The sequence below is a fragment of the Muntiacus reevesi genome, chromosome 7 (genome assembly GCF_963930625.1).
Source record: "Muntiacus reevesi chromosome 7, mMunRee1.1, whole genome shotgun sequence".
Classification (NCBI taxonomy): Eukaryota; Metazoa; Chordata; class Mammalia; order Artiodactyla; family Cervidae; genus Muntiacus; species Muntiacus reevesi.
The window spans coordinates 2,230,712-2,257,228 of NC_089255.1; the positions used below are offsets into that span (position 1 = coordinate 2,230,712).

Sequence of the window (26,517 nt, forward strand, 5' to 3'; positions counted from 1 at the left end):
AAAATATTCCCAGAAAAATGCTGTGTAAATGAACTGGGGAACTGGGTTGGGCTTGGAAGCTGGATTAATGTAGGAAGAATTTTTATAAGCATAACATAGTGGATTCTCTGGTTTCATTTTGTTCTTTGTGTAAACTGTAGTGGGGTTATGTGCAACATCTTATTCTATTTCCATGACCATTATTTGGGGCAAATATGTTTTGAACCACATGCTTTATCTCTTGGTGTCCTTGTCAGAGAGAGGATCTGGTTGTTTTTCACCTCAGGCATTTCCATTATATGTGCTTTAAATTCTATTTATAACTTTGTATTTCATATAAACTGGTAAGGCTAAGTTAAATGAAAATGATAGTTGTAGTCTCACAGAAAGCAAAAAATATTATGTTTTTTAGATAAGATTTTGCTGATATTCTCTATATATGCTCACCAGAGTTGTTTTAAACTAAAATTAGTTACCTTATATAAATTTATTAATAAACCATTTGAAGAAAATGTTTAAGCATGATAGAAATACTTTTATTCCTGTATTTTTAGGTATTCCATTTTCCTAAAATGGAAAAAAATTACATTTTCTTTCTTTTTTTAGCTGAACTCGGAGATTATGATCCATATAAACATACTGCAGGCTATGTGTCAGAGTACCGATTTGTTCCTGATCAGAAGGAAGAACTTGAAGAGGCTATAGAAAGGATTCATAAAACTCTAATGTAAGAAGCACATTTTATTAACAATAATCAGCATGTTGTACATTAGAGCCTCAGAACTTCATTTTATAACTGAAAGTTTGTATTCTCTGACCATTATGTCTTTGTTTCACATACGCACACCCCTCCCCTCCCCCAGCCTCTGGTTACTGACATTCTAGTCTCTGTTTTTATGAGGTCTCCTTTTTTAATTCCACATATACAGTATTTGTCTTCATCTGTCTTATGTCACTTAGCATTATGCCCTCACAGTGTATCCGTATACTTGAAAATTGCTAAGAGATTAGATCTTAAACGTTAACACAACAAAAAAGATAGCCATGCTATGGTGGTGATCATTATACAATATGTGTTTAAACGTATCAAATCAATGTTATACACCTTGAACTTACATAATGTTTTGTGTCAATTATATCTCAATAAAGCTGGGGAAAAAAAAGAATCCCACTTTACATTGCATCAGCCATCATCTTATACTATTGACAGGCTTAAGAAAAGTTTCTTATTCTATGTTTGAACACTTCTTTTTAAAGATTTTTGGGTTTTTTTTTTTACTGCTTTTAACACTAAAATGCTCATAGGAAACCCAGACAATTTAAAAAGGAAAAAAATAAGTGTAAAAGAGTAAATCCTAATACTTAAAGTCAGTATATTTTTAGTCAGTGGCCTTTCATAATTTCCCGTAGAGAAAATTTATTTTGTATGAAAATTTATTTTATATAGAAAGTTTATTTTATATAGATTTATGTATGTGTGAAATGAAATACATAAATGTATGTATGTATTAAATGAAATATATAAATGTATTGATGTATGTATGACATACCTAAATGAAAGCATTCTGTACACAATATATTTTACAATTTTATATTTTTTTTCAGTCACCAGTACCTTGTGAAATAATTTTTTTAAACTATGAATACATTTTATAACCACAAAAGCCTTCATGTATTCTGGATTTGCTGTCTTAAGTATGTAAATTCTTCACAGTTACAAGCAAACCCTTATTCAGTCTTTAGCAATGAATCTGGAGATCATGACACCAGTGTGGCTTTTAACACCACATGCAGTTCTGAGAAATATGCACACTCCACTAGTAGGATTTTCAATTAATGACCTGCAGCATTGAAGTTATAGTTTAATTATAGTTATTTTGTGAAATTTCCTACACTGATTAACTGCCTTTATTGTCTCTTATGTAATTTTCCCTCTTGAATTTGCTTGGTTTCAGAGCTACCATACTTAAGAGAAAAAAATGTAGAATTAATCTGGTCAACAAAAAAATGTTTGCCTAAAGGATTTGTTTCAATGAGTAGCAGCAGAAGTTGCAATCAGAGAAACCAGGCTCTCTACCTTGTATTCTAGTCTTGTTCTAGAGTCCTGCCTTATAAGGTTTCACTGAAATGAGTGCTAAAACAATGCCTGTTACACAATTATGAAGGGCAGTGTATTTGGCACATTCTGAGAATACTAATTGTTCTAGAAGTTCTCAAGTACAATTATGTTTTGAAATTATCAAGAAGCTTTGCCAAAGCACCTTGTCTGTTTTATGTGATGGCATTGACAGCCTGGTGGTTACTCTTCAGAGGCTAAAGCTCAATCAGTATTTGGTAGCTTTTTTGTGTCTAATTTGTGGTAAACATTCTTCATAGATTTCAAAAGTATTACTTTGCTGGGTTTTCCAGAATACCATGGCTGAAACATGGGATTGCCTTGAAGTATTTTTTAATATTTAAAAACTCCTTTTGTTAATCATTAAAAATCTCTTCTCACTCACTCTCTCTCTCTCTCTCTCTCTCTCTCTCTCTCTCTCTCTCTCACACACACACACAGAGTCCCACTCATCTGTGGAGATTCTTGGCAGATGCTTATCCTCATTAGGAATGAATGCTGTTTTCTGTATATTATCACCGATGAAGAGTTGGGGAAGGTTTTAAGAAAAGTGACGAGCACTTTGTATTAGGAAAGTGACAGATATTTTTACAGCTTCTGAAGAACTGCGCTCATGCTCAGGAAATGCTGCTGGGCCTGGCTGCTTGTTGAGGAGCCCACTCCTACTCCCACGACTGGTCTCCTCCGCTTGCTTTCCGATGGAGAGCTGCTGGAGCGTGGAGACGTTTTACTCTTTGCAAAGGGGTGTGCTTTTTAATTTGAGTGCTTGTATGCTCAATAATCTCCTTGGGACTTCTGAAACTGAGACTTTTTAATTATGTGGAGCTATTGGAATTGGCTATAATGAGCAAAACTAGATTTGGTAAATGAAACTTACAAGTATCACCTCAAAATATAAAATTTTGTCACCAGGAAGGCAGGAGGCTTCTTGAAACATGAAGGCTTAAGTTTGCATTAGCAGAAAGGATTATTTATTTTCCACTGAATATAGTGAAAATGGTTTATATTCCCTGTGAACGCAGTAGCTGTAAGTAAAGTAAGGCTGTTTTGTTTTTATGCTGGGTGCAGGGGTCAGGCTCCTTCTGAAGCAGAGCTGAATTACTTGAGGACTGCCAAGTCCCTGGAGATGTATGGTGTTGACCTCCATCCTGTCTATGTGAGTAACATTTAATTAACACAGAATATTTTAAGCTGATGACATTTTCTTAAAAAGTCACTGAAACTCCCAAAGGAAAGCAGCAGTCCTGTTGTTTAGTGAGCAGACGATACTTTTTCATCTGTGTTTTTGAACATAAAGAATCTTCTGTGTCGTTTAAATCGTAATGAGTTTTGCGTAAAAGACTGTGATTGTATTTCCGTGTATAGAAAACAATTAACTGGCTTGAAAACACAATCTGGATAATAATTCCAGAGGGGTTAGCTAAATGTCAAAACAGTTTTAAATTAGTCTATAGTTGATTATATTAGACAGGAGACAGGAGGATTTTCCAAAAATAGAGTTTATGACTGAAAAGCATTCATAAAATCACCTGCATGGCAAAGTAGACTTTAGGCAACAGTACATGTATGGTGGTTTTATGTTGGATGTGCAGGTGTTATCAATATTAGGGTCTGCCTACTGTAGTTATTGCCATTGCATAAATAGGAACATTTTTGCAGATGGTCTTCTGTGACTGATGAAAGCTTTCTGAATAGGATCGGTGGACACCTTCACTAAATCTGCGCTGAGTTTTCTGGATCAGGTCTTCAACTTTGAGACACTTTTCTAAGGTTACCAATTGGTTCTTCTATGCCCATGAGATTGGAATGTCATTGTCTTTGATTTTGTGAGTTTAGTTAGCAGTAAACAAATTTGATTATTTGAGAAAATGAATCAGATGTTTCATTTACATGAAATGAATTGCTAAACAGTGTATGTAGATTGAATGCTTGTTAATTGAATTATGAACTCAGAATCAGTTTTTAAGAAATCCTGATGATACTTACTGTAATGCAGGCACTAATTGATATATTCATTTTGTAATATATCTTTTGCTTATAAGAGTCTCAGAGTTTCCCAAAACAAATCATTTCATATTATTTGTAAAAAACTAGAAGCATCCCTGTATAAACTGTTAATATGGCAATAAAAGTTACATATTTGGTAGAAGTAGTTGTTCCCTGATAAATTATAATCTAATCTCATTAAACCATTAAATACTCCACCTCCTGTCCTTTAAAACTACTTCCAAAACTTTGTGGAATAGTTCTCTCTTTCTCTTCTTGCCATATTAATCTTGTTAGGTTTTCAGTTTTTTAAAAAGTATATTTTATAGGGAATGTATAAAGAGGGTCTTCTGTAAAATACGTCTACATTTGTATAATGTTTATCCTAATTCAAAAACCGCATTTTCTATGGGAGGTGGAAATTTATGGCAAATTAATCAGATTCATTAGTATCTTCCATTCATTGCTTTAAAATTGAATTGAATAGAACTAAAAATAGGCTACAGCTGATTTTCTTTGAAAATATATTTATCTTCTGTTCCTTGGGAATTTGGCTTTACAGGCTGTTATTTGACTTTAGAATCGAAAAAAGATGAATACAAACTCAATTCCCTGTCTGATATGCACTCTGTGACATTTTCAATTAGAATCACATTTTCTTACTTGGGATTTGTTATTGCCCAGAAATGAAAGGTTTCCAATCTTTACCAGAAGAGATCATATGTAAAAATTTTTGAGCAGTCTTAAGTCATGAATGAAAATAGAAAGGTGTATGCTGGAGACCTCAGAAAATCATGCAGGTGACTGACTGAGGTTTCTGGGGAGGATGGTGGTGAGCCAGGCCCCTCATGATTGTCCAGATTGGAGAGTAAGATCAAGATAAGTCCTTGAAAAGGGCCCTTGAGGGCAGCCAGTGGTTATCAGTTCTTGGCTGCTCAGGAGAATCACCTGGAACATTTATGTGTTTTTGCTACCTGAATTCCATCCTTACAGATTCCCATTTAACCTGCCTGGTACTCAGGCAAGAGCATTTTAAGGTCCATGGGGGATTACAGTTAATATGCTGCTAGGGTTGAACACCACCATAGAAGCAACATGAGTGAATCAGTCAGTGGCCTGATTGGTAGGTGGTCCAGGTTCTTTTAATGAACTGAGGTGACCAGTTAGAATACACTAAGAACAGTTTTCTTAAAAACTTTGGGGAAAAATGAGCAGCAAGTTAGCTACCATGATAGCTTAACTAGCTTTCTAAGCTGATGTCTTTGAAAATCCAGATCCAGTATTTATGCAACAGATAATGTGCATATGGCTAATTACAGTTTGACAGAGAGTCTTTACATGAATAAATTTATGGTTACAAGCATATGTTTGTTTTTGCAGGGAGAAAACAAATCTGAGTATTTTTTAGGATTAACTCCGGTTGGTGTTGTTGTCTATAAGAATAAAAAACAAGTGGGAAAGTATTTCTGGTAAGTTTAACTTGAGGGCAGATTTGGTATTAAAGTTGTGCACTGTATGTACTGGGCTTATGGAACTTGAATGTCATTGAAAGTGTTGGGAAAAAGCAAACAGACCTTTCCAGTGGTTGATAATAAATGAGTGAAATTGGGTAAAAGTTTTCTTGTGGTTCATCTCAATGTATATGTTCTCTGTAAATTTCAGGTATTTTGATCCTAGACTGTCTTGTCCATGGAGGCTGTATCTAGTAGGATTTCCTATCCATTCCAGTGTGTGCTGGGGAACTGTGGGCCCGGGACCGCCCTGAGTTCTGACTCTAAATGAGGAAGGATCTGAGCGAGATTGGGGAGCCCGTAGCACTACACTGTGTCTGGAAAGGCTGCACTGCCAGGGCCTGGGGCTGCCCAGCTCGTCTGCATTCACTGGAGAAGCCCAGGAGAGTGAGAAGGACGTGTGTTTAGGAAGGTGTCCAGAGCAAAGGATATCCAGGGAACTCTGTACAGTTACAGTAGCAGCCTAGGAAGGGGCCAGTAGGAGCAGTCTTTTTTTTCCACTGGATACTTCTCTGAATTTCTGATTAATTCTTAAAAGCAGCAATAGCACCACCATCTGCTTTGTTTTTCAGGCCTCGGATTACAAAGGTTCACTTCAAGGAGACCCAATTTGAACTCAGAGTACTGGGAAAAGATGTAAGTTTGTGTTCAGTGCTTAGCTTCCCTGAGATGGGAAGCTTTGTCTGCTCATTGATAACTTAGAAGACCGAGTAAAGTAAAATTGCCATGCTTTCTTCAGCTCAGGCCACATGGAACCAGGTTAATTGACTCATGTAAACAACTCCTTTTCAAGGAAGGGAAGGGGAAGTGAGTATAAATGAATGAGTTGGTAATGGAGAAATGTCACTTCAGTTTTAACTAAGGGGAAAAAAAATAACCTTTCTAGGGCACAGGAGAGAATAGGAGGTGATTATCATTATTCGTTCTTTAGTATTGTCTGTGAAGGTGAGATTCATGTAATCAGAAGGGTGCAACCTTAATGCAGGACAAAACTTGTCCTAATTTTGTCTCAGAGTCAATTGAACAATCTATAGGAAGTCACACTTTTGTTCTTTCCCTAGTTGAGCATGGTAGGTAAACCAGATGAGAAATTCTAGATGCTTTCAAGGGAGTGTAAGCCAAGCGTGCAAAAATGCTGACCGTCCTGCTGCAGCTTGGCAGAGACCTCCAGGACTGCTTGGGTAGTAGGTACAGGATTTGTTAGAGCCTCAGGGTGCTCTCGTGCCTTGACAAGTAGTTTTAAGGAAACTGGGCAAAAGAAGACAAGAATATGAAAGCTTCCTTTTAATCTCCCTGTGAAAATGCTTCCTTGAAGTGCTGTTACTATAATTCATGTTTATGGGATACGCAGGTGAAAATATGATGTAGGAGAATCCACCCTTTTGTCTCTTTAATACTAATTTTATGCTGAACAGAATTTAAGTGAATGCTGTTGAATTGACTTTCTAATAAGATGCTTGCAAAAAGAGGTAAACACAATATGCTGATGCAGCCACGAACTAAGACACAGAAAGAAAAACGGCTGCAACCGCAGTTGGAGCATAATATCTGGCTTAGTGTTCTGCATGCAGCAGGTGCTCAGTAAATACTTGTCACCTGGTCAGTGAACTCATGGACTGGGATGGTGGGCTACCAAAGCAGAAAACTTGGTACTGTTGTTTGTTCTGCTTGAAAAAAATGCAGTGATCACTCCCAGAATCATGTGACGTGCTCTCAGAGTGTTTAGTGGGAATGTGACAGCAGGAATTCCCTGGCAGTCCAGTGGTTAGGACTCCACACTTCCAACTGCTGGGGCCTGTGTTCAGTCCCTGATTGGGGGAACTACAATTAAGACCTCACAAACTACATGGCCTTGAGAAGGGGAAAAAAAACAAAACATGATAATAAAATGGTAAGACTTTTTCATGGAAACATTGCTATTATTCAAAACCATTTTTCCTTTGAGACCTAACATTTTTGTGAATGAGGTCCTTTGGTGAACTCTTTGTACATTATTACTACACTGCCTTATAATGCCTTCTGCCGCCTTGAGATAAATGTTTGGTAAAGTTGCAGCTAACTTGAACTTTCAATTTCTTACATTTCCTCATTATTAGGCGAAAACAACAATAAAATTGATGTCAGCATGTGATTTTTTATTTTTTTAATGGCAGTCTCCAGGGGTGGCCTGGTCTCCTACACACACAGCTCCGTCCCTGTGCCCTGGCACTTCTGAGAAAGCTTGACCGCTTGTCACTGTGTGTCCTGAGGCACCGTGCGCTCCTGGCTCTGTTAGTGGCTGGGGTCTTTAGTGAGGTGACAGAGCAGGTCCTATGTAACTCATGCTTGAATCAAAGGGATTTAAATTTTTGTTTTATACATGAAAAGATGCTCAACGTCACTCATTATCAGAGAAATGCGAATCAAAACCTCAATGAGGTACCATTACACGCCAGTCAGAATGGCTGCTATCCAAAAGTCTACAAGCAATAAACGCTGGAGAGGGTGTGGAGAAAAGGGAACCCTCCTACACTGTTGGTGGGAATGCAAACTAGTACAGCCACTATGGAGAACAGTGTGGAGATTCCTTAAAAAACTGGAAATAGAACTGCCATACGACCCAGCAATCCCACTTCTGGGCTTACACACTGAAGAAACCAGAATTGAAAGAGACACGTGTACCCCAATGTTCATCGCAGCACTGGTTACAATAGTCAGGACATGGAAGAACCTAGATGTCCATCAGTAGGTGAATGGATAAGAAAGCTGTGGTACATATACACAATGGAATATTACTCAGCTATTAAAAAGGATGCATTTGAATCAGTTCTAATGAGGTGGATGTAACTGGAGCCTATTATACAGAGTGAAGTAAGCCAGAAAGAAAAACACCAATACAGTATACTAATGCATATATATGGAATTTAGAAAGATGGTAATGATAACCCTATATGCGAGACAGCAAAAGAGACACAGATGTAAAGAACAATCTTTTGAACTCTGTAGGAGAAGGCGAGGGTGGAATCATTTGAGAGAACAGCATTGAAACATGTGTATTATCATATGTGAAACAGATCGCCAGTCCAGGCTCGATGCATGAGACAGGGTGCTCAGGGCTGGTGCCCTGGGATGACCCTGAGGAATGGGATGGGGAGGGAGGTAGGAGGGGGTTCACATGCACACCCATGGCTGATTCATGTCAATGTATGGCAAAACCACCACAATAATGTAAAGTAATCAGCCTCCAATTAAAATAAATTAAAAAAATTTTTGTTTTATTAAATAATACATTAACCAAAGCCCACCATTTCCTGAGTATTCTGGCTTTGCAGAGTCTTGCTCCTTTCTCTACCACGGCATCTCTTTGTGAGGTGGTGATTTATATGTTAGAATAAAGTTGATTAATATGGAGGCCTAACTGTTAGTCACAGATTAAATAAGCCCCCTGATACCTATTACCTGGAACAATAATCACCATCAATTTGAAAAATGATTGAGGGCCTTATTCTGCTGATTTTCTGGTCGACTGCTCCAGAGACTTAAGTACGTATGTTAAGTGCTGTTAGGGCCAAATTCAAAGATTGAGTTCCCAAAAGAATAGCAATGTCCTGTAGATAAAATATTTTCCTGGGATCGCACTGTGGCACTAATGCTGTCCAATTCCACTTTTAAGTATTAACTGTGCCCAACATAACACATTGACATATTTTAATAAATATTAACAATATTTAATGTGTACTGATGATCTGTCTGTATATTGCTTTGCAAATAGCAAATAACTGTCTGTAACTAAGTACTGGTTTTATAAAAGTTTATCCCTCTGACAGGTTCAGAAGTTAATTAGTATAAATACTTTTATGCATTATTTAAGCTTCCTAATAGGTACTATGGTTTAAAAAAAAATCTTACATGATGATTGTAGAAATCTGGGAGTTACACTATGAAGAAGAAAATTTAAATTATCTAGTAATTTAGATTTCAAAGGAAGTGATTATGATTATTACTTTGGTACACTCTCTCAGATTTTTGCCCCATTAGAGTGAACATTTAATATATGTATATAGGCATGTGTATATGTTTCATCTCCATGTGGTTTTGTACACAGTTTTTATACTTAATAACATATCACAAATATTTCTCCTTTTATCCTATATATTCATGTTGTGCCTGCATAATGTTTGGTTATGTGTTTTTTCTTAATGTTGCAGTTAGCGTTTTTTTCCTCTTCTTATATCTCATAACTTTTTTTTTTGCTGATAGAGGTGAAAGCTATGGAATTTTATGTTTATTTCAAATATGGATGTTTTGTTGAATTCTTTTGTTTTAGTCAAGAGTTTTAATTTGATACATACACATTTTATAGCTATATAGTTATATCAGTCACAGGTAAAATTAGTTTATACTCTTGTTTCTGTTATTTAATAAACTTTTGTATTTTATAGTATTGGTCACAACTTCTAGAAGAGTGTCAAGTGATCTAGCCATATAAAGAATTCTTGGTTGGTTTTTTATTTTAATGAAAACACCACTGTTGTTTTACAACATGTATGTTAGCTCTTGGTTTTAAGAATGTGTTCGTTACCTGAGTTTACATTTTTTAAAAGTTTGGATGAAATGATTGATTTTCACTGAATGCCCTGAGAGCCAAGATTGCTGCTTGTTCACTCATTCAATAAGTAATGCTGATTTCAAAAATCCAGATGAGAGAAGATAGTGACTTGGACCAGAGTCATAATATTTCAAGTGCTGAGAAGCTGTTGGATCTGGATGCAGCCACATGGTTTTATGGATGTGGGGAAATATGACTTGGTGACTTAAATGTGTTTGGCACCAACTGCAGCAAGAATGGAGCTGCCATCAAGGGAGGTGGGGGAGGCTGTGAGTAGAGAGGCTCAGGGGGAAAATCAGGAGGCCCGCTGTTAACATGTTGAGTCTCAGATGTGTGGTCGATGTCTAATCGGGGACCTTTGGGAGACATACAGGAGATAAAGTTAACATGCTGAATCTCAGATGTCTGGTAGATGTTTAAATGGGGACATTTGGGAGACATGTATAATAACATTCTTTATATTAATAGGCGGTAAAGTTGTTTCTAATTGGTAGCATATTGAATGATTTGTGAAAATAGGGAGGAGTTTAGGATCATACCCAAATTTCTCGGTTTCATTAACAGGGGAGAATGTAGTCTCCACAGTAGGCCCAGAAGTTGGCGAGTACTAAGCACATTGTTGAATAAACGGGGAAAGAAATGATACTGTGATTATATTTACATGTAATACATCATGGAACTGACCTCAGCTAAACCCACCCAGCGTGACAGGATATAGAACCAAAAGGCTTCTGGCAGCTCTGGCCACAAGTAATTAGAACAACTTGGCTGAACTCTCTGCCTGCTTTAGGAAGAGGACACGGGAAGTGATGGTGGCCAGGAGCTGACACTGTTCGTCAACAAGCCCAAGAGGTCTTGGTTACACAAGCTAGGGATTCCTTTCATGCTTTAATTAGAACTACAGAGTTGTATTTATTTATTTTTTCTATTTTAATCAATTCTTTTTTTTTCTTTAAATTATTTGTTTATTTTACCTCACAACATTGTATTGGTTTTGCCATACATTGACTTGAATCCGCCATGGGTGTACATGTGTCCCCATCCTGAAGCCCCTCCCAACTCCCTCCCTATCCCATCCTTCTGAGTCATCCCAGTGCACCGGCCCCGAGCATCCTTATCATGCATTGAACCTGGACTGGCGATTTGTTTCACATATGATAATTTACATGTTTCAATGTCATTCTCCCATATCATCCCACCCTCGCCCTCTCCCACAGAGTCCAAAAGACTGTTCAATACATCTGTGTCTCTCTTGCTGTCTCGCATACAGGGTAATTGTTACCATCTTTCTAAATTCAATATATATGTGTTAGTATACTGTATTGGTGTTTTTCTTTCTGGCTTACTTCCCTCTGTATAATAGGCTCCAGTTTCATCCACCTCATTAGAACTGATTCAAATGCATTCTTTCTAATAGTTGATTAATATTCCATTGTGTATATGTACCACAGCTTTTTTATTCATCTATCCATCTTTATTGTCCATCTGCCAATGGACATCTAGGTTGCTTCCATGTCCTGGCTATTGTAAACAGTGCTGCGATGAACATTGGGGTGCACGTGTCTCTTTCAATTCTGGTTTCCTCAGTGTGTATGCCCAGCAGTGGGATTGCTGGGTCATATGGCAGTTCTATTTCCAGTTTTTTAAGGAATCTCCACACTGTTCTCCATAGTGGCTGTATTAGTTTGCATTCCCACCAACAGTGTAGGAGGGTTCCCTTTTCTCCACACCCTCTCCAGCATTTATTGTTTGTAGACTTTTGGATAACAGCCATTCTGACTGGCATGTAATGGTACCTCATTTTGGTTTTGATTTGCATTTCTCTGATAATGAGTGATGTTGAGCATCTTTTCATGTGTTTGTTAGCCATCTGTATGTCTTCTTTGGAGAAACGTCTGTTTAGTTCTTTGGCCCACTTTTTGACAAACCATTAGCCAGACTCATCAAGAAACAAAGGGAGAAAAATCAAATCAATAAAATTAGAAATGAAAATGGAGAGATCACTACAGACAACACAGAAATACAAAGGGTCATAAGAGACTCTTATCAGCATCTATATGCAAATAAAATGGACAACTTGGAAGAAATGGACAAATTCTTAGAAAAGTACAACTTTCCAAAATTGAACCAGGAAGAAATAGAAAATCTGAACAGACCCATCACAAGCACGGAAATGGAAACCGTAATCAGAAATCTTCCAACAAACAAAAGCCCAGGACCAGACGGCTTCACAGCTGAATTCTACCAAAAATTTAGAGAAGAACTAACACCTATCCTACTCAAACTCTTCCAGAAAATTGCAGAGGAAGGTAAACTTCCAAACTCATTCTATGAGGCCACCATCACCTTAATACCAAAACCTGACAAACATGCCACAAAAAAAGAAAACTATAGGCCAGTATCACTGATGAACATATATGCAAAAATCCTTGAAAAATAAAAACCATATGATTACCTCAATAGATGCAGAGAAAGCCTTTGACAAAATTCAACATCCATTTATGATAAAAACCCTCCAGAAAGCAGGAACAGAAGGACCATACCTCAACATAATAAAAGCTATATATGACAAACCCTCAGCAAACATTATCCTCAATGGTGAAAAATTGAAAGCATTTACCCTAAAGTCAGGAACAAGACAAGGATACCCACTCTCACCACCACTATTCAATATAGTTTTGGAAGTTTTGGCTACAGCAGTCAGAACAGAAAAAGAAATAAAAGGAATCCAGGTTGGAAAAGAAGAAGTAAAACTCTCACTGTTTGCAGATGATATGATCCTCTACATAGAAAACCCTAAAGACTCCACCAGAAAATTACTAGAGCTAATCAATGAATATAGTAAAGTTGCAGAACATAAAATTAACACACAAAAATCCCTTTCATTCCTATACACTAACAATGAGAAAACAAAAGGAGAAATTAAGGAAACAATACCATTCACCATTGCAACAAAAAGAATAAAATACTTAGGAATAAATCTACCTAAAGAAACAAAAGACCTATATATATAAAACTATAAAACACTGATGAAAGAAATCAAGGAGGACACAGTAGATGGAGAACTGTACCATGTTCATGGATTGGAAGAATCAATATAGTGAAAATGAGTATACTACCCAAAGCAATCTATAGATTCAATATATCTAGCTACCAACGGTATTTTTCAGAGACCTAAAACAAATAATTTCACAATTTCTCTGGAAATATAAAAACCTCGAATAGCCAAAGCAATCTTGAGAAAGAAGAATGGAACTGGAGGAATCAACCTGCCCAACTTCAGTCTCTACTACAAAGCCACAGTCATCAAGACAGTGTGGTACTGGCACAAAGACAGAAATATAGATCAATGGAACAAAATAAAAAGCCTAGAGATAAATCCACACACCTGTGGAAACCTTATCTTTGACAAAGGAGGCAAGAATATACAATGGAGAAAAGACAATCTCTTTAACAAGTGGTGCTGGGAAAACTGGTCAATCACTTGTAAAAGAATGAAGCTAGAACACTTTCTAACACCATACACAAAAATAAACTCAAAATGGATTAAAGATCTAAATGTAAGACCAGAAACTATGAAACTCCTTGAGGAGAACATAGGCAAAACACTCTCTGACGTAAATCATAGCAGGATCCTCTATGACCCACCTCCCAGAATACTGGAAATAAAAGCAAGAATAAACAAATGGGACCTAATTAAAATTAAAAGGTTTTGCACAACAAAGGAAACTATAAGCAAAGTGAAAAGACAACCTTCAGAATGGGAGGAAATAATAGCAAATGAAGCAATGGACAAAGAATTAATCTCAAAAATATACAAGCAACTCCTGCAGCTCAATTCCAGAACTACAGAGTTTTAAAATTTGATTTTATTTGAGAACAATTCCAAATTTATGAAAAGTTGCAAAGATTAAAATGCTACATAGAACAGGGTTGTATATTGTTACTTACATTCATTTGTTAGCATTTTACTCCCTTTCCATTTTTGTTATTTCTCTATACATGCATACTACCTTCTGAGTGATTTGACTGGATGTTCCATGTGTCATTTGTCTCTAAATCCTTCAGTGTGTATTTCCTAAGAATGGGAATAGTTTCTCACGTGGCCACAGCATAGTTATCAACTTAATAAATTTATGTTGATAGAATACTTCTGTTATCTACTTTTTCTATATTTATATATAGAAATATACTTTTTCAACTTTGTTGGTTGACCTAATAACACTCTTTATATTAATAGTATTTTCCTGCTCCAGTGTAGAATCATTTTAGCCTCCTTTAATCTAGAACATTTTAGTTGCATTTTTGTTTTTTATGATAGATGAGGGATTTTTTGAAGAATACAGTTCTACCCCACTTTTTGAAAATACAGTTGACCTTTAATTATCAAGGGGTTTGAATTGCATGGACTCACCTCTAGATGAATTTTTTTCACTAAATAGATATTACAGGTACTTCTTGGTCTGTGCTTGGTTGAACATGTGGAAGCAGAACCCTGGATCCAGAGGGCCGACTGTGTGGGGGTTGGCACTGCTAACTCCCTATTGCTCCAGGATCAACTGTAGACTTTCGTATTTGTCTGATATTTCACTGTAATCAGATGAGATTCTGCATTCTCAGCTGGAAAGCAGCCCAGGTGAAGTTGTGGCTCTCCTGGGGTGTTACATCTATCTAACATTGACTTAGGACTCTTTCCTGATTAGATCTTTTACTATGATGCTTGCAAAATGCTGATTTTCTAGCTTTCCCACTGCCTCCGTATTTTATTTTTAATTGGAGGAAAATTGCTTTACAGTGCTGTGTTTTTTTCTGCTGTACAACTTCAATCAGTCATAATTATGTGTGTATGTGTATGTATATATACACTTATATCCTCCACATTTATCAGTCAGTCCTTGACATTCTACTGTGAGAGCCTCACCTTCTCTCTTTTTTATTTATTTCTGTTATCAGCATGGACTTACTCCTATTTTTTCCAGTGGTTTCCAATGCACTACTGTACCTAGCTATTCTGGTGTTGTAATTGTCCTAGATATGGCCAATGGAGCCCTTTTGACATGCCTCCTACCATTGTTTTGGTCATTTTCTCCCTTTTTTGGCATCTCATGATATTTCAGGTACATCTTGTACCTACCCTGCATTTACCTTGTTGTCAGTCATTTCTCCAAAGAGCCCTGGTTCCTTTTAGTGGGGGAGGGTCAAGATCTAGGTGTCAGTGTGGTCATTGCTACTGGGATGACTTTGCTTCTGGACTTTCTAGTGGGCAGTGCCAGGGAATACATGCATGAATATACATATATGTACAAGTATAATTACATACATTCATACACATGTGCGCAAATAAACATGTTTCTACATATTTTAGAAATCATAAATTCATGCCATACCTCCAATTTCCATCCAGACCCACAGGGCTTGCTCTTCTTTTCCTCATTTCATATTTGTATAGCCTTTCTTTGCCTTTGAGAACCTTAGCTCCCAACAGTAACACATTTACTTGTTTGTTTGGTCTTAAAACTACATCTCAAGCAGTGTCAGAATTCCTTTGTGCACACCACTAAAATTGACAGGTTTTTTTGTTTCTGTCTAGTTGTGGCACCCAGGCTTAGCTGCCTCTTGGCATGTGGTATCGTAGTTCCCTGACCAGGGTTCAAACCTGCGTCCCCTGCTTTGGATGGTGAATTCTTAACCACTGGACCACCAGGGAAGTCCCTGTATACGGTTTTGTGCTTTTTCCTTCGTTTAGTAATACCTCCTAGAAATCTCTATATCAGATCGTTGAGAGCTTTCTTATTATCTTGTACAGCTGCATTTACGCCATTGGGTGTCTATAAAATCATTTACTCAACCAATCTCTTATGCTGGGTCATTTGATAGTTCGCAATTATGTATTTTTCCTTCAGTCAATAACTTTGTGCATATGTATTTTTATATTGTTGGAGGACTATCTTCGGGGTATGTTCTCAGGAGTGAGAATGCTCAGTTAGAGGCTAAGTACATGTGTGAATATTAGGTATTGCCTTATTCCCATACCCCAGCCTTTACCCACTTTCTGTGCCATTGTACATTTCACCTGCAATGTATGAGTGAACCTGAACTATTTGTATTTTCCTGTAAATGTTCAAATGTGTGACTCTATTGGTAACATTTGGATCCTGAGGCCATATGACAGTTTGGCTTGGACTCTTTCAGACTCAGTGATGAATTATTTGTGGTCAAGTAGCACAATGTAAGCCCAGAACTCTCACTTTTCTAACTTTGGACAATTTCCTGAAAAACACTGAAACTCCCTTTTCTTATCATTGAAGTGAGGATGATAAAATGTCTTACAGGGTTGTTGTGAGGTTGTACTGTGAATGAACCCAGTCCAAAGCTGGACTTGTAGCAAGCACCTAGTCCATGTCTCTGTGTTGGAAGTATCTTGCCCTCATGCACTTAGAGTTTTGCCCAGGAAAGGGCTCACTCAGCAGCACTTGCTCTTGAAAGGTGAGTAGCTGATGCCACAGTATTAAGGGGAGCTCAGGTCTTTTTCAGGCCCATGGACTTTCCTTTGCTTCATTTGCTACTATGTATGTTTTTCCATGATTCAGTGAGCCATTTGCTTGGAAGGAATGTCTAAATTCTGCTATAAAAATTTTCTACATTAAGAATATCAGTAGATTCTGGTCTTACATTTAGATCTTTAATCCATTTTGAGTTTATTTTTGTGTATGGTGTTAGAAAGTGTTCTAGTTTCATTCTTTTACAAGTGGTTGACCAGTTTTCCCAGCACCACTTGTTAAAGAGATTGTCTTTTCTCCATTGTATATCCTTGCCTCCTTTGTCAAAGATAAGGTGTCCATAGGTTCGTGGATTTATCTCTGGGCTTTCTATTCTGTTCCATTGATCTATATTTCTGTCTTTGTGCCAGTACCATACTGTCTTGATGACTGTGGCTTTGTAGTAGAGTCTGAAGTCAGGCAGGTTGATTCCTCCAGTTCCATTCTTCTTTCTCAAGATTACTTTGGCTATTCGAGGTTTTTTGTATTTCCATACAAATTGTGAAATTATTTGTTCTAGTTCTGTGAAAAATACCGTTGGTAGCTTGATAGGGATTGCATTGAATCTATAGATTGCTTTGGGTAGAATAGCCATTTTGACAATATTGATTCTTCCAATCCATGAACACGGTATGTTTCTCCATCTATTTGTGTCCTCTTTGATTTCTTTCATCAGTGTTTTATAGTTTTCTGTGTATAGGTCTTTTGTTTCTTTAGGTAGATATACTCCTAAGTATTTTATTCTTTTTGTTGCAATGGTGAATGGTATTGTTTCCTTAATTTCTCTTTCTGTTTTTTCATTGTTAGTATATAGGAATGCAAGGGATTTCTGTGTGTTAATTTTATATCCTGCAACTTTACTATATTCATTGATTAGCTCTAGTAATTTTCTGGAAGAGTCTTTAGGGTTTTCTATGTAGAGCATCATGTCATCTGCAAACAGCGAGAGTTTCACTTCTTCTTTTCCTATCTGGATTCCTTTTACGTCTTTTTCTGCTCTGATTGCTGTGGCCAAAACTTCCAACACTATGTTGAATAGTAGTGGTGAGAGTGGGCATCCTTGTCTTGTTCCTATAAAACTCCTAGAGGAGAACATAGGCAAAACACTCTCTGACATAAATCACAGCAAGATCTTCTATGACCCACCTCCCAGAATATTGGAAATAAAAGCAAAACTAAACAAATGGGACCTAATGAAACTTAAAAGGTTTTGCACAACAAAGGAAACTATAAGTAAGGTGAAAAGACAGCCCTCAGATTGGGAGAAAATAATAGCAAATGAAGAAACAGACAAAGGATTAATCTCAAAAATATACAAGCAACTCCTGAAGCTCAATTCCGGAAAAATAAATGACCCAATCAAAAAATGGGCCAAAGAACTAAACAGACATTTCTCCAAAGAAGACATACAGATGGCTAACAAACACATGAAAAGATGCTCCACATCACTCATTATCAGAGAAATGCAAATCAAAACCACAGTGAGGTACCATTACACGCCAGTCAGGATGGCTGCTATCCAAAAGTCTACAAGCAATAAATGCTGGAGAGGGTGTGGAGAAAAGGGAACCCTCTTACACTGTTGGTGGGAATGCAAACTAGTACAGCCATTATGGAAAACAGTGTGGAGATTTCTTAAAAAACTGGAAATAGAACTGCCATATGACCCAGCAATACCACTTCTGGGCACACACACTGAGGAATCCAGATCTGAAAGAGACACGTGCACCCCAATGTTCATCACAGCACTGTTTATAATAGCCAGGACATGGAAGCAACCTAGATGCCCATCAGCAGATGAATGGATAAGGAAGCTGTGGTACATATACACCATGGAATATTACTCCGCCGTTAAAAAGAATTCATTTGAATCAGTTCTAATGAGATGGATGAAACTGGAGCCCATTATACAGAGTGAGGTGAGCCAGAAAGATAAAGAACATTACAGTATACTAACAGATATATATGGAATTTAGAAAGATGGTAACGATGGCCCTATATGCAGGGCAGAAGAAGAGACGCAGAAGTACAGAACAGACTTTTGAACTCTGTGGGAGAAGGTGAGGGTGGGATGTTTCGAAAGAACAGCATGTATATTATCTGTGGTGAAACAGACCACCAGCCCAGGTGGGAGGCATGAGTCAAGTGCTCGGGCCTGTTGGGCTGGGAAGATCCAGAGGAATCGGGTGGAGAGGGAGGTGGGATGGGAGACCGGGATGGGGAATTCGTGTAACTCTATGGCTGATTCATATCAATGTATGACAAAACCCACTGAAAAATTAAAAAAAAAAAATAAATAAATAAAAAAAAAAAAAAAAAAAAAGAATATCAGTAGATAGTGCCAGATATGCCTTCATTTTAACAAGCTTAAGAAACATTTGTTATTAAATTCTTTCAGACATTTGTAAGACTGGCAATAAGGATTAGTTTTCATGAAAAAATGAAACATGCAAGTATAAAAAAGAAATGCTGACATTTAGGAAATTCTACAGTTTCTTTAAAGAGCAGATGAAGAAAAGATAAGAGTAAAAACAATAACAAAAGCAAGCCATCTGGAGTCCTGGATTTGCATCTGTGAATTTTTTCAAATAGAAAGAAGAGTAAGCTCAACAAAATAGTTTTCAAAGTTTACTGAAACATGATATAAACATTCTCTAATGTTTTGGCTCCTATTTTCTCCTTTAAATTCCTGGGAGGAAAAGGAAAAAGGGGAGATGCAACACAATCTAACACACCCCTTCAAATTCTTTAATATATATTTCTATGAACTGGAAAGAGTTATAAACAACTATTCATTAAGCAATTAATTCTTTGTAAAAGAGGTAAAAAGGTTTTTCATGTTTAGTATATAATTTGAAATACCGTCCTCATAGAAGACAAAAGAGTTCTGGAATATTTTTGCTGTTTTTGGTTTTTATTGTAAAATACAACATATATGTAGGAATGAAAATTAATCTTATTCTTCTAGTGCTCTGTTGAAATGCACAGTGATTTTTAATTCAAACCATATTATGTGCATTTCAAGAAGAATTTTAAAAATAACTGATGTGTGTGTAGTGGTGTTTAGTGTATAAAAGCCACAGTTCTAGAAATAAAGGTTTTGCTCATATAAATCAGGGAAAGACCAGCTACCTTAGCAACTCTTGGAGAATCACAGTGCAAAATTAGCTCATTAAAAGGTTTGAGCATTTAACCCAGTGTTTCCCAAACTTACTTGACCGTAGAACTCTTTTTATGCCAATATCACGAGACATTAATGTTTAAGAGTCACTTTTTAGATAGCATTCTGCAAAGAAAAAACAAGATAACGTTAAAAGAACAAGATAAAATTTTACTCAGTGTTTTCAAATCTCTTTCTAACTTGCCTTTTCAACTAGCAGCAAGATTGATAGTTTTTTATTGCAGAACTTACTTGAATTATTTATCTGGCTTTGCACTTGGAATGAGAAAACAGTGGAAAATATGGGGAAAGTGATTAAAATATTGTGCCCACTGTCTCACATACACAAATGTAATCTAATTTTACATTTAGGCTCATCATTTATAAAGATAAAATTTTTCAAAATACTTAAAATTTTGTGATATTTCTTTGATATTTATTTTTAGTTCAAGAATAAAGTTTTTTCCTTTCTACCATTTGCCTTCCTTTGCTTTATCAGTAATTAAGTTCTTTCAGTCATTTGCTATTAGTCCCCTGGTTTTTATTTTCTCTGCCTAAAGTAGGTTCACAACTGCCAAGTACATATAAATCTTATAGAAGTTGAATGTTTAAAAAAGATCCCATAATACCGTAGTCTTTTAATCTTTGCACTTTTTAGCCTCTCCTCTGTCTCTGCAGATCATTGATAAGGAACTTCTCTGCCATAGGCCTTTCCAGTATTTATGTAATGATTGCATTTTACCGCTGTTAGAAGTACTAATCTCTTTTAAGTATTTGACCTTTGCAATGTCCCTTAGGTTACTTCAATTGACCTTGGAGATGGGATGAATATGTAATGACAGGATTGAGAAGATGTTTATCCCCGCAATTCTAGGGAAGCTGGGGAAGGCAAACTGTCCAATTGTGGTTGCTCCCCAAGGCAGGAGCGAGGGACCAGCTAGAGTAGGACTTTGTGTGGTGAGGCTGTTGGCATGGGAGAGGCAGTGAAGCTGGAGCCCAGGGAGAGGTAACTGCGGAGCCTCTTGCAGCATGAGCACCTCCATGACCCTGTCAGTAAACTCAAGGCACTTCAGAGAATTCAGGCTCAAAACAGATTCATTTCTTCAAAGTCGCAAAGCGAAATAGCCAGCAAAGATGGGTAAAGAGTGAGAAAAACAGAGGGAGTTAGGTTGGGAGTTCATCCATTTGATCTGGGTCCTGAATTCTTACAAATCATGGGATTGGGACTTTGTCCCGTTTACTTAGAGATCTACAGTATGATGAACTCCCATGTGTTATCTGAGTTAGAGGTGACTTAAGCTTGGTCTGTTTATAAAATAAAAAGAAGTAGATTGAGACCATAGCTTTGCTTCAGACATGAAATGACTGAAATTATGAAGGTATTTGAAAAATTTTGCCAAAAGCATGCATTGGATTCTTGGATAAAGTATTTTAGCATTTGGTTGGAATGAATTTCTGAAGTTAAGCAGTTACTGTGTTTATATGAACGAATGGAAAGTTGCTAATTGTCCATGTCCTTTTGGAAAAGGTTTAGCAGGTAGGGAAGTTTCAAAAAGAAAGACATTTAAATATCACATCAGTTACATTCATGTCAGCAGTTATTTTAAGTGGCAAAAATATATAGAATTTATTCAGAATACCTGGCTCTTTTTTCTTTTTTAATTTATTTATATCTACTCACCTTTTAGTATTTGGATCATTCTGCTAACAGTGGGGCAAAATCCAGGCAGCTGGTGTTAAAGCCCTGTATGAATGGGGAATGAGTTTATACTTGTCATTGCATGGGGCAGAAGTAATTAGGGGGCCTGCGGGAAACTCGTTTGTTCCTTTAATAAGTTTGTACTCAAGGAAATTTGCTGCCGCTGCTGCTAAGTCACTTCAGTGACTTCAGAGATGCCTGGTCTCCCCGCTGCCTCCAAGGAGCTTCTGTGATTCCTCTGCGCCCCTTTACCACCGCTCCCCTCTGGTTTCTTTTGCTTTTGAGGCAGACACGTTCTGAATTCATTGCCTTTTCTTACTCATCTCTACTTTTTAAATCCTTACCCCTTTCATGAAAGCCACTGAAAATTTCTCCCCATAAAATGCAGTGACCTCTTTTCAAAGCCCATGACCTTTCTGGGTCACTTGAGACTTGCCCTCTCCCCCAACCTCTCTGACACCGTTGCCTCCTGGTCCATATTGACCTTTCCCACTCCACCTTCATGAGCATCTTCATTGTGATCGCATCATTATCTGTGCTCTCTCCCTGAGCAGCCTGTTTTACATTCTCGGGTAAAATCATCTATACCAGCCGACACAACCTCTCTCCTCAGCCTGCCCTTGATATTTACTGGCCCACTAGGCGTGTGGAGTTCCCAATTCTATGGGCGCCTCAAAATCAAAATAGCATGAGCTATCGTCCATTCCTTTGCTATCCAAATCCCCAGTTCTTTCCACTTGCTATGTTTTAGTACTTTGCTGCACCCAGCTCAGAAACCTAGACTTGCCTAAGTTCCTCCCTCCACCTCACGAAGTTTGGAATTACAGGTTGTCTTGCTGTAACATGAATAGATTGGCTCTGTTTCCATCACACCGTTTCATTTTGCAAATAAACTAAATTGAGCAGCCTCATTCTAGATGGACTTGGGAGAAATTTCCTGCATTTAAATGTTCTGTCCTTGCTAAAAGGATGTGTGAAGGGGGAGGAATCATTTCAGTTATTCCTCTGCATTGACAATTTTGTGTTTATGAATCCATAGAAACCTTATTCCACGGGCATTTCTGCATTTGTGACTTGAGTTTGATTTTTATTTGAAACTACATTAGCAATTATGTAACTTCACAGAGCTTGTGGTTTATTATTATTTTAGTATGGATACTGTATTTTGCTTGGTTTTCTATTAAGTCACTTAAAAAAATAGTATCTTTTCTTGTGTAATTCAAATTACATCTAATATTGCCTCTGTTTCTTATGTGTTAAAATATATAAGTATAAAATAGATATTGTATATGTATAAAATAGATAAGGAACTACCAGATTAAAATAATTGTTAAAATTAATTGCATACCCAGTATATGGCACTTTACATCTGTCATGACATTTAATTTCTTTCATCCAATAGCTTGATGCAAAAGGGAGTAAGTTGCCCAGATTACACTGCAGTGATGGTGTCGCCCCTCCTCGCAGCCCCTCTTCAGATTCTGTCGTTTAAGTGTGGCCTGTATGTCCCTGAGAACATACAGTTGGGAACCCGATGTGTGCGTGTCTTCCTTTTGGGGAGCTGGTCTCCCTGTGGTCAGTGTTTCCCTTTCCTGGCGCACACACTGTTGGCAGAGAGCGCTCGGTGCTCCCATGCCACCGCTGAGCACTCGTGGTCAAGGGTGACGCAGGAAAAGGCAGTAGAGGGGATGGTGCGGAAATTTACGTGGAACTTACATCTTGTAATTCCATTAAGACATAATTGTTCTTTTTTCTTTTTTTTAAATGTGTTAACAATGATTTCTCTGCTTACTTGAATTTTTGGTACCTAGAAGGTGGCTGTCATCTGAAAAATGTTATGGTCTGTAATTTATATTCTCTCATTTTTTTTCTCTCTTAGTGCAGCGAAACCTCATTCTTTTTTGAAGCTCGAAGTAAAACTGCTTGCAAGCATCTTTGGAAGTGTAGTGTAGAATATCATACATTTTTTAGGTATGTTCCTTTGCCTAATAAATGAAAATTATGTTTGCTTTTATAACAAGAATTCTATCCTTAGAAGAAATTTAGAAGTGTTTCTCTTTTATTAACTTTTTTACATGCACATGTATGTAGATTTTTTTGTTTGTTTATTTGCTCATACTGCAAGAAAGGATCAAGGATGATTGCTTTTTAGATTTATGTAAAAGATAGCTTTGGTATTGGTGGGAGTTAAGTGTTCTGCTGAAGACACACCAAAATTGAAATGCCTAGCCTGGATATATGGAATGGGTGGCTGGGTATGCAAAGCTTACAGAAGAGACCAAGGCTGGTCATGTAAATTTTGTAGGCAACAAGCCAAAGAGATGAGGTCATCTGTGGAAACAGTAGAGGGGAAAGGAACCGCGCTGTGGGACCTTCCCGGCACTTAGAGGACAGGAGCATGGGGAAACGGCTCCTGTAAGGGAGGCAGATGTTGTGATGAATGAGGAGCTGGCATCCGCCTCGTGTGCTCCTGGGAGGTCACTTAAGATGCAGGTAGAGAGCTGACCACTGGGTCGTGTGGTTACTGTTTGTTTCACATTCTTATGCTTTAAAGATAAAGTTAAAATTTATCAGGTAATATTATACATTAAACTATTTTTGGTTTTCAAATTTAAAACTAGATTAATTCTTCCCCTTTTTCCTTTCTGATTTACATAGAACATTTTTTCCCAAATAATACTCTGCTAGAGGAGTAGCATTATAAAATGATCCACATCTTTTGAGGAGTTTGTATTCAGAAAGGGATGTAGCCCAGAACGTCTGAGACGTTACCTCTCCATCACTGGGACTGGGCCAAGAAACTCCACTTGGATCTGTGTGCTGAATGTACGAAGTACGTTGAACTATGTTGAAAGTTGAACTAAGTATGTTGAAAGTACGAAGAAGAGTGAACCATGGCATTAGATATGATTAACTGCCATGAGAACCTTGGCTTGGGTTGATGACCATAGTGACAAAGTTCCCAAGAGAATTTAAGTAGAGAAATTAAATTTATTCACAGCAAAGCTTCCTTGTAAGGGTGATGATATATTTAATAGTCTTCAGGAAGTATGAGTATTTTGATATTATACTTGTATAAAATACTAGAATGTGGTTGTTGTTTCAACAATTAGCTTTGAAATTATCAATTATTATCTTTTGCCAATGTGTAGACCGAGTAAAATATTTCAACTATGTGTTAAGGAGTATTGCACTATTATGTATTTCTATGTAGTTTTTGCTCAAGTGTTACATAAGTATATTTGTAAGTCTTTTTCTAATTTTCTTCTAAAAATTCATTAGAATGCCAGAAAATGAATCAAATTCATTGTCAAGAAAACTCAGCAAGTTTGGATCCATGAGTTATAAGCACCGGTATAGGTAAATGGCATTTTTTTCCTCTGGGGTGTGTGGATGTGTATATGAATGTATATTTAACCATCCAGATGCATGCATACATATTAAAGTTTGTGATCTGATTTTTTTCTGATTTTTTTTCACAATGCCAATGATTTTGATAGGCAATAACAGTTTATTAAACTTTCTTGACAAAAAAATGATTTTCTAGGTTTAATGATTATTTAAAGAGTACATTAACTTGATTAAGTATAGAGTTTTTAGAATGTAGTAGAGCTTACTATCTTCAGAAATTCATTTTGATCGAATTACCAGTTATCGCCAATTATGTTGTGATTATGAAACAAAGCAGATGTTCTGAATAGTAGTTTATTGGCGTCCTTAGGATATTCAGTTGATTCTCTGTTGTAAATACAATCTGTATATCATGGGTCAAATGTTTTCTGTAGTATAATGCCTATAATATAGTAATGTTAGCAAGTATATGTTAACTTTATGGAGCAGTATCAAGTGCCATGCATTGTGCTAAATGTATCCCATTTATTGCTTCTTTAATCACTGCAGTCTTCTTGATGTTATCCTCATACTGTGTGAGGAAACTGAGGCTCAGAGACAAGTCACTTTTCAGAGAAAGCAGCCAGGAAGCATTGACTTGGGCTCACTATCTGGCATTCTAACTCCAGACAGAGCCTGTGCCTTCACCGGTTAGTCAGACTGTTAGCATGTTGCAGGGAAAGCCCGATTGTCAAGCAGCCAGGCAGGAGCTTGTGAAAATGGAAAATTTCTATGTTTTGAAAAAGATTTATTTTGTTTCAATTCATTCTGTTAACTGGAGAGCCTGTGATGTCGAAGTCAGGATACTAGGTGCCCAGAGCTACAAAGAATAAGATTTCACCACCTTTGCCTTCGGCTTCCCTAGTGGCTCAGACGTAAAGAATCTGCCTGCAATGTGGGAGACCTGGGTTCGATACCTGGGTTGGGAAGATTCCCCTGGAGGAGGGCATGGCAACCCACTCCAGTATTCTTGCCTGGAGAATCGTATGGACAGAGACTGTAGACTGGTGGGCTACATGGGGTCACAAAGAGTCGGACACGACTGAGCAACTAACACCTCTGCCTTAAGAGAGCTACAGTATTATTCAGGCAGTGAGATGGTCCCAAGCCCTCTAAAACCCAAGCAGGGTGCAGAAATGGGACTTGGGAGGCGGGACACTGTTCTGCCAGTCCATTTGAGACATCTCCAAGTGAAATGCTTAGGAGATTTAAAAATCAAACTGAGTCAAGTGTTTGCAAGATATGCCAGATTTTAATTCCTTTCTTTTATGAACCACTTTAAAAAAAAATCTTGCTTTGAAACCATGGATAATCGATAAAGGAGTGATTAATATTAAATCTTTACATATTCACTCTGATGTTTTCTCATTCGCTGACTTAACACTTAAGTATTATTATATTACAGATGTTCTTGGTATTTGTAGGAAAATATTTATTGAAATCTAAAAATTTAAACTTTAAGTTATCAAGGTTTTTCCCTAGATAGTGATATAATTACAGGAATTTAAGGAGAGAGTATTTACTTTTATATTAAGGAAAACAGCTGATA

The 26,517-nt window shown here is 37.2% G+C and overlaps 1 protein-coding gene across 7 annotated transcripts in view; it reads left to right on the top strand.

Moving 5' to 3' along the window:
* EPB41L4A (erythrocyte membrane protein band 4.1 like 4A) overlaps nucleotides 1–26,517 on the top strand; it is a 261,537-nt gene that overhangs the window by 156,882 nt on the left and 78,138 nt on the right. For all 7 annotated transcript variants that reach the window (XM_065941619.1, XM_065941623.1, XM_065941620.1 and 4 more), the window contains exons 6-11: nucleotides 586–706; nucleotides 3,164–3,251; nucleotides 5,462–5,550; nucleotides 6,165–6,228; nucleotides 23,458–23,549; nucleotides 24,861–24,938. In XM_065941619.1, coding sequence (XP_065797691.1) covers nucleotides 586–706; nucleotides 3,164–3,251; nucleotides 5,462–5,550; nucleotides 6,165–6,228; nucleotides 23,458–23,549; nucleotides 24,861–24,938 — 532 coding nt within the window. The remainder of the gene's footprint in view (nucleotides 1–585; nucleotides 707–3,163; nucleotides 3,252–5,461; nucleotides 5,551–6,164; nucleotides 6,229–23,457; nucleotides 23,550–24,860; nucleotides 24,939–26,517) is intronic.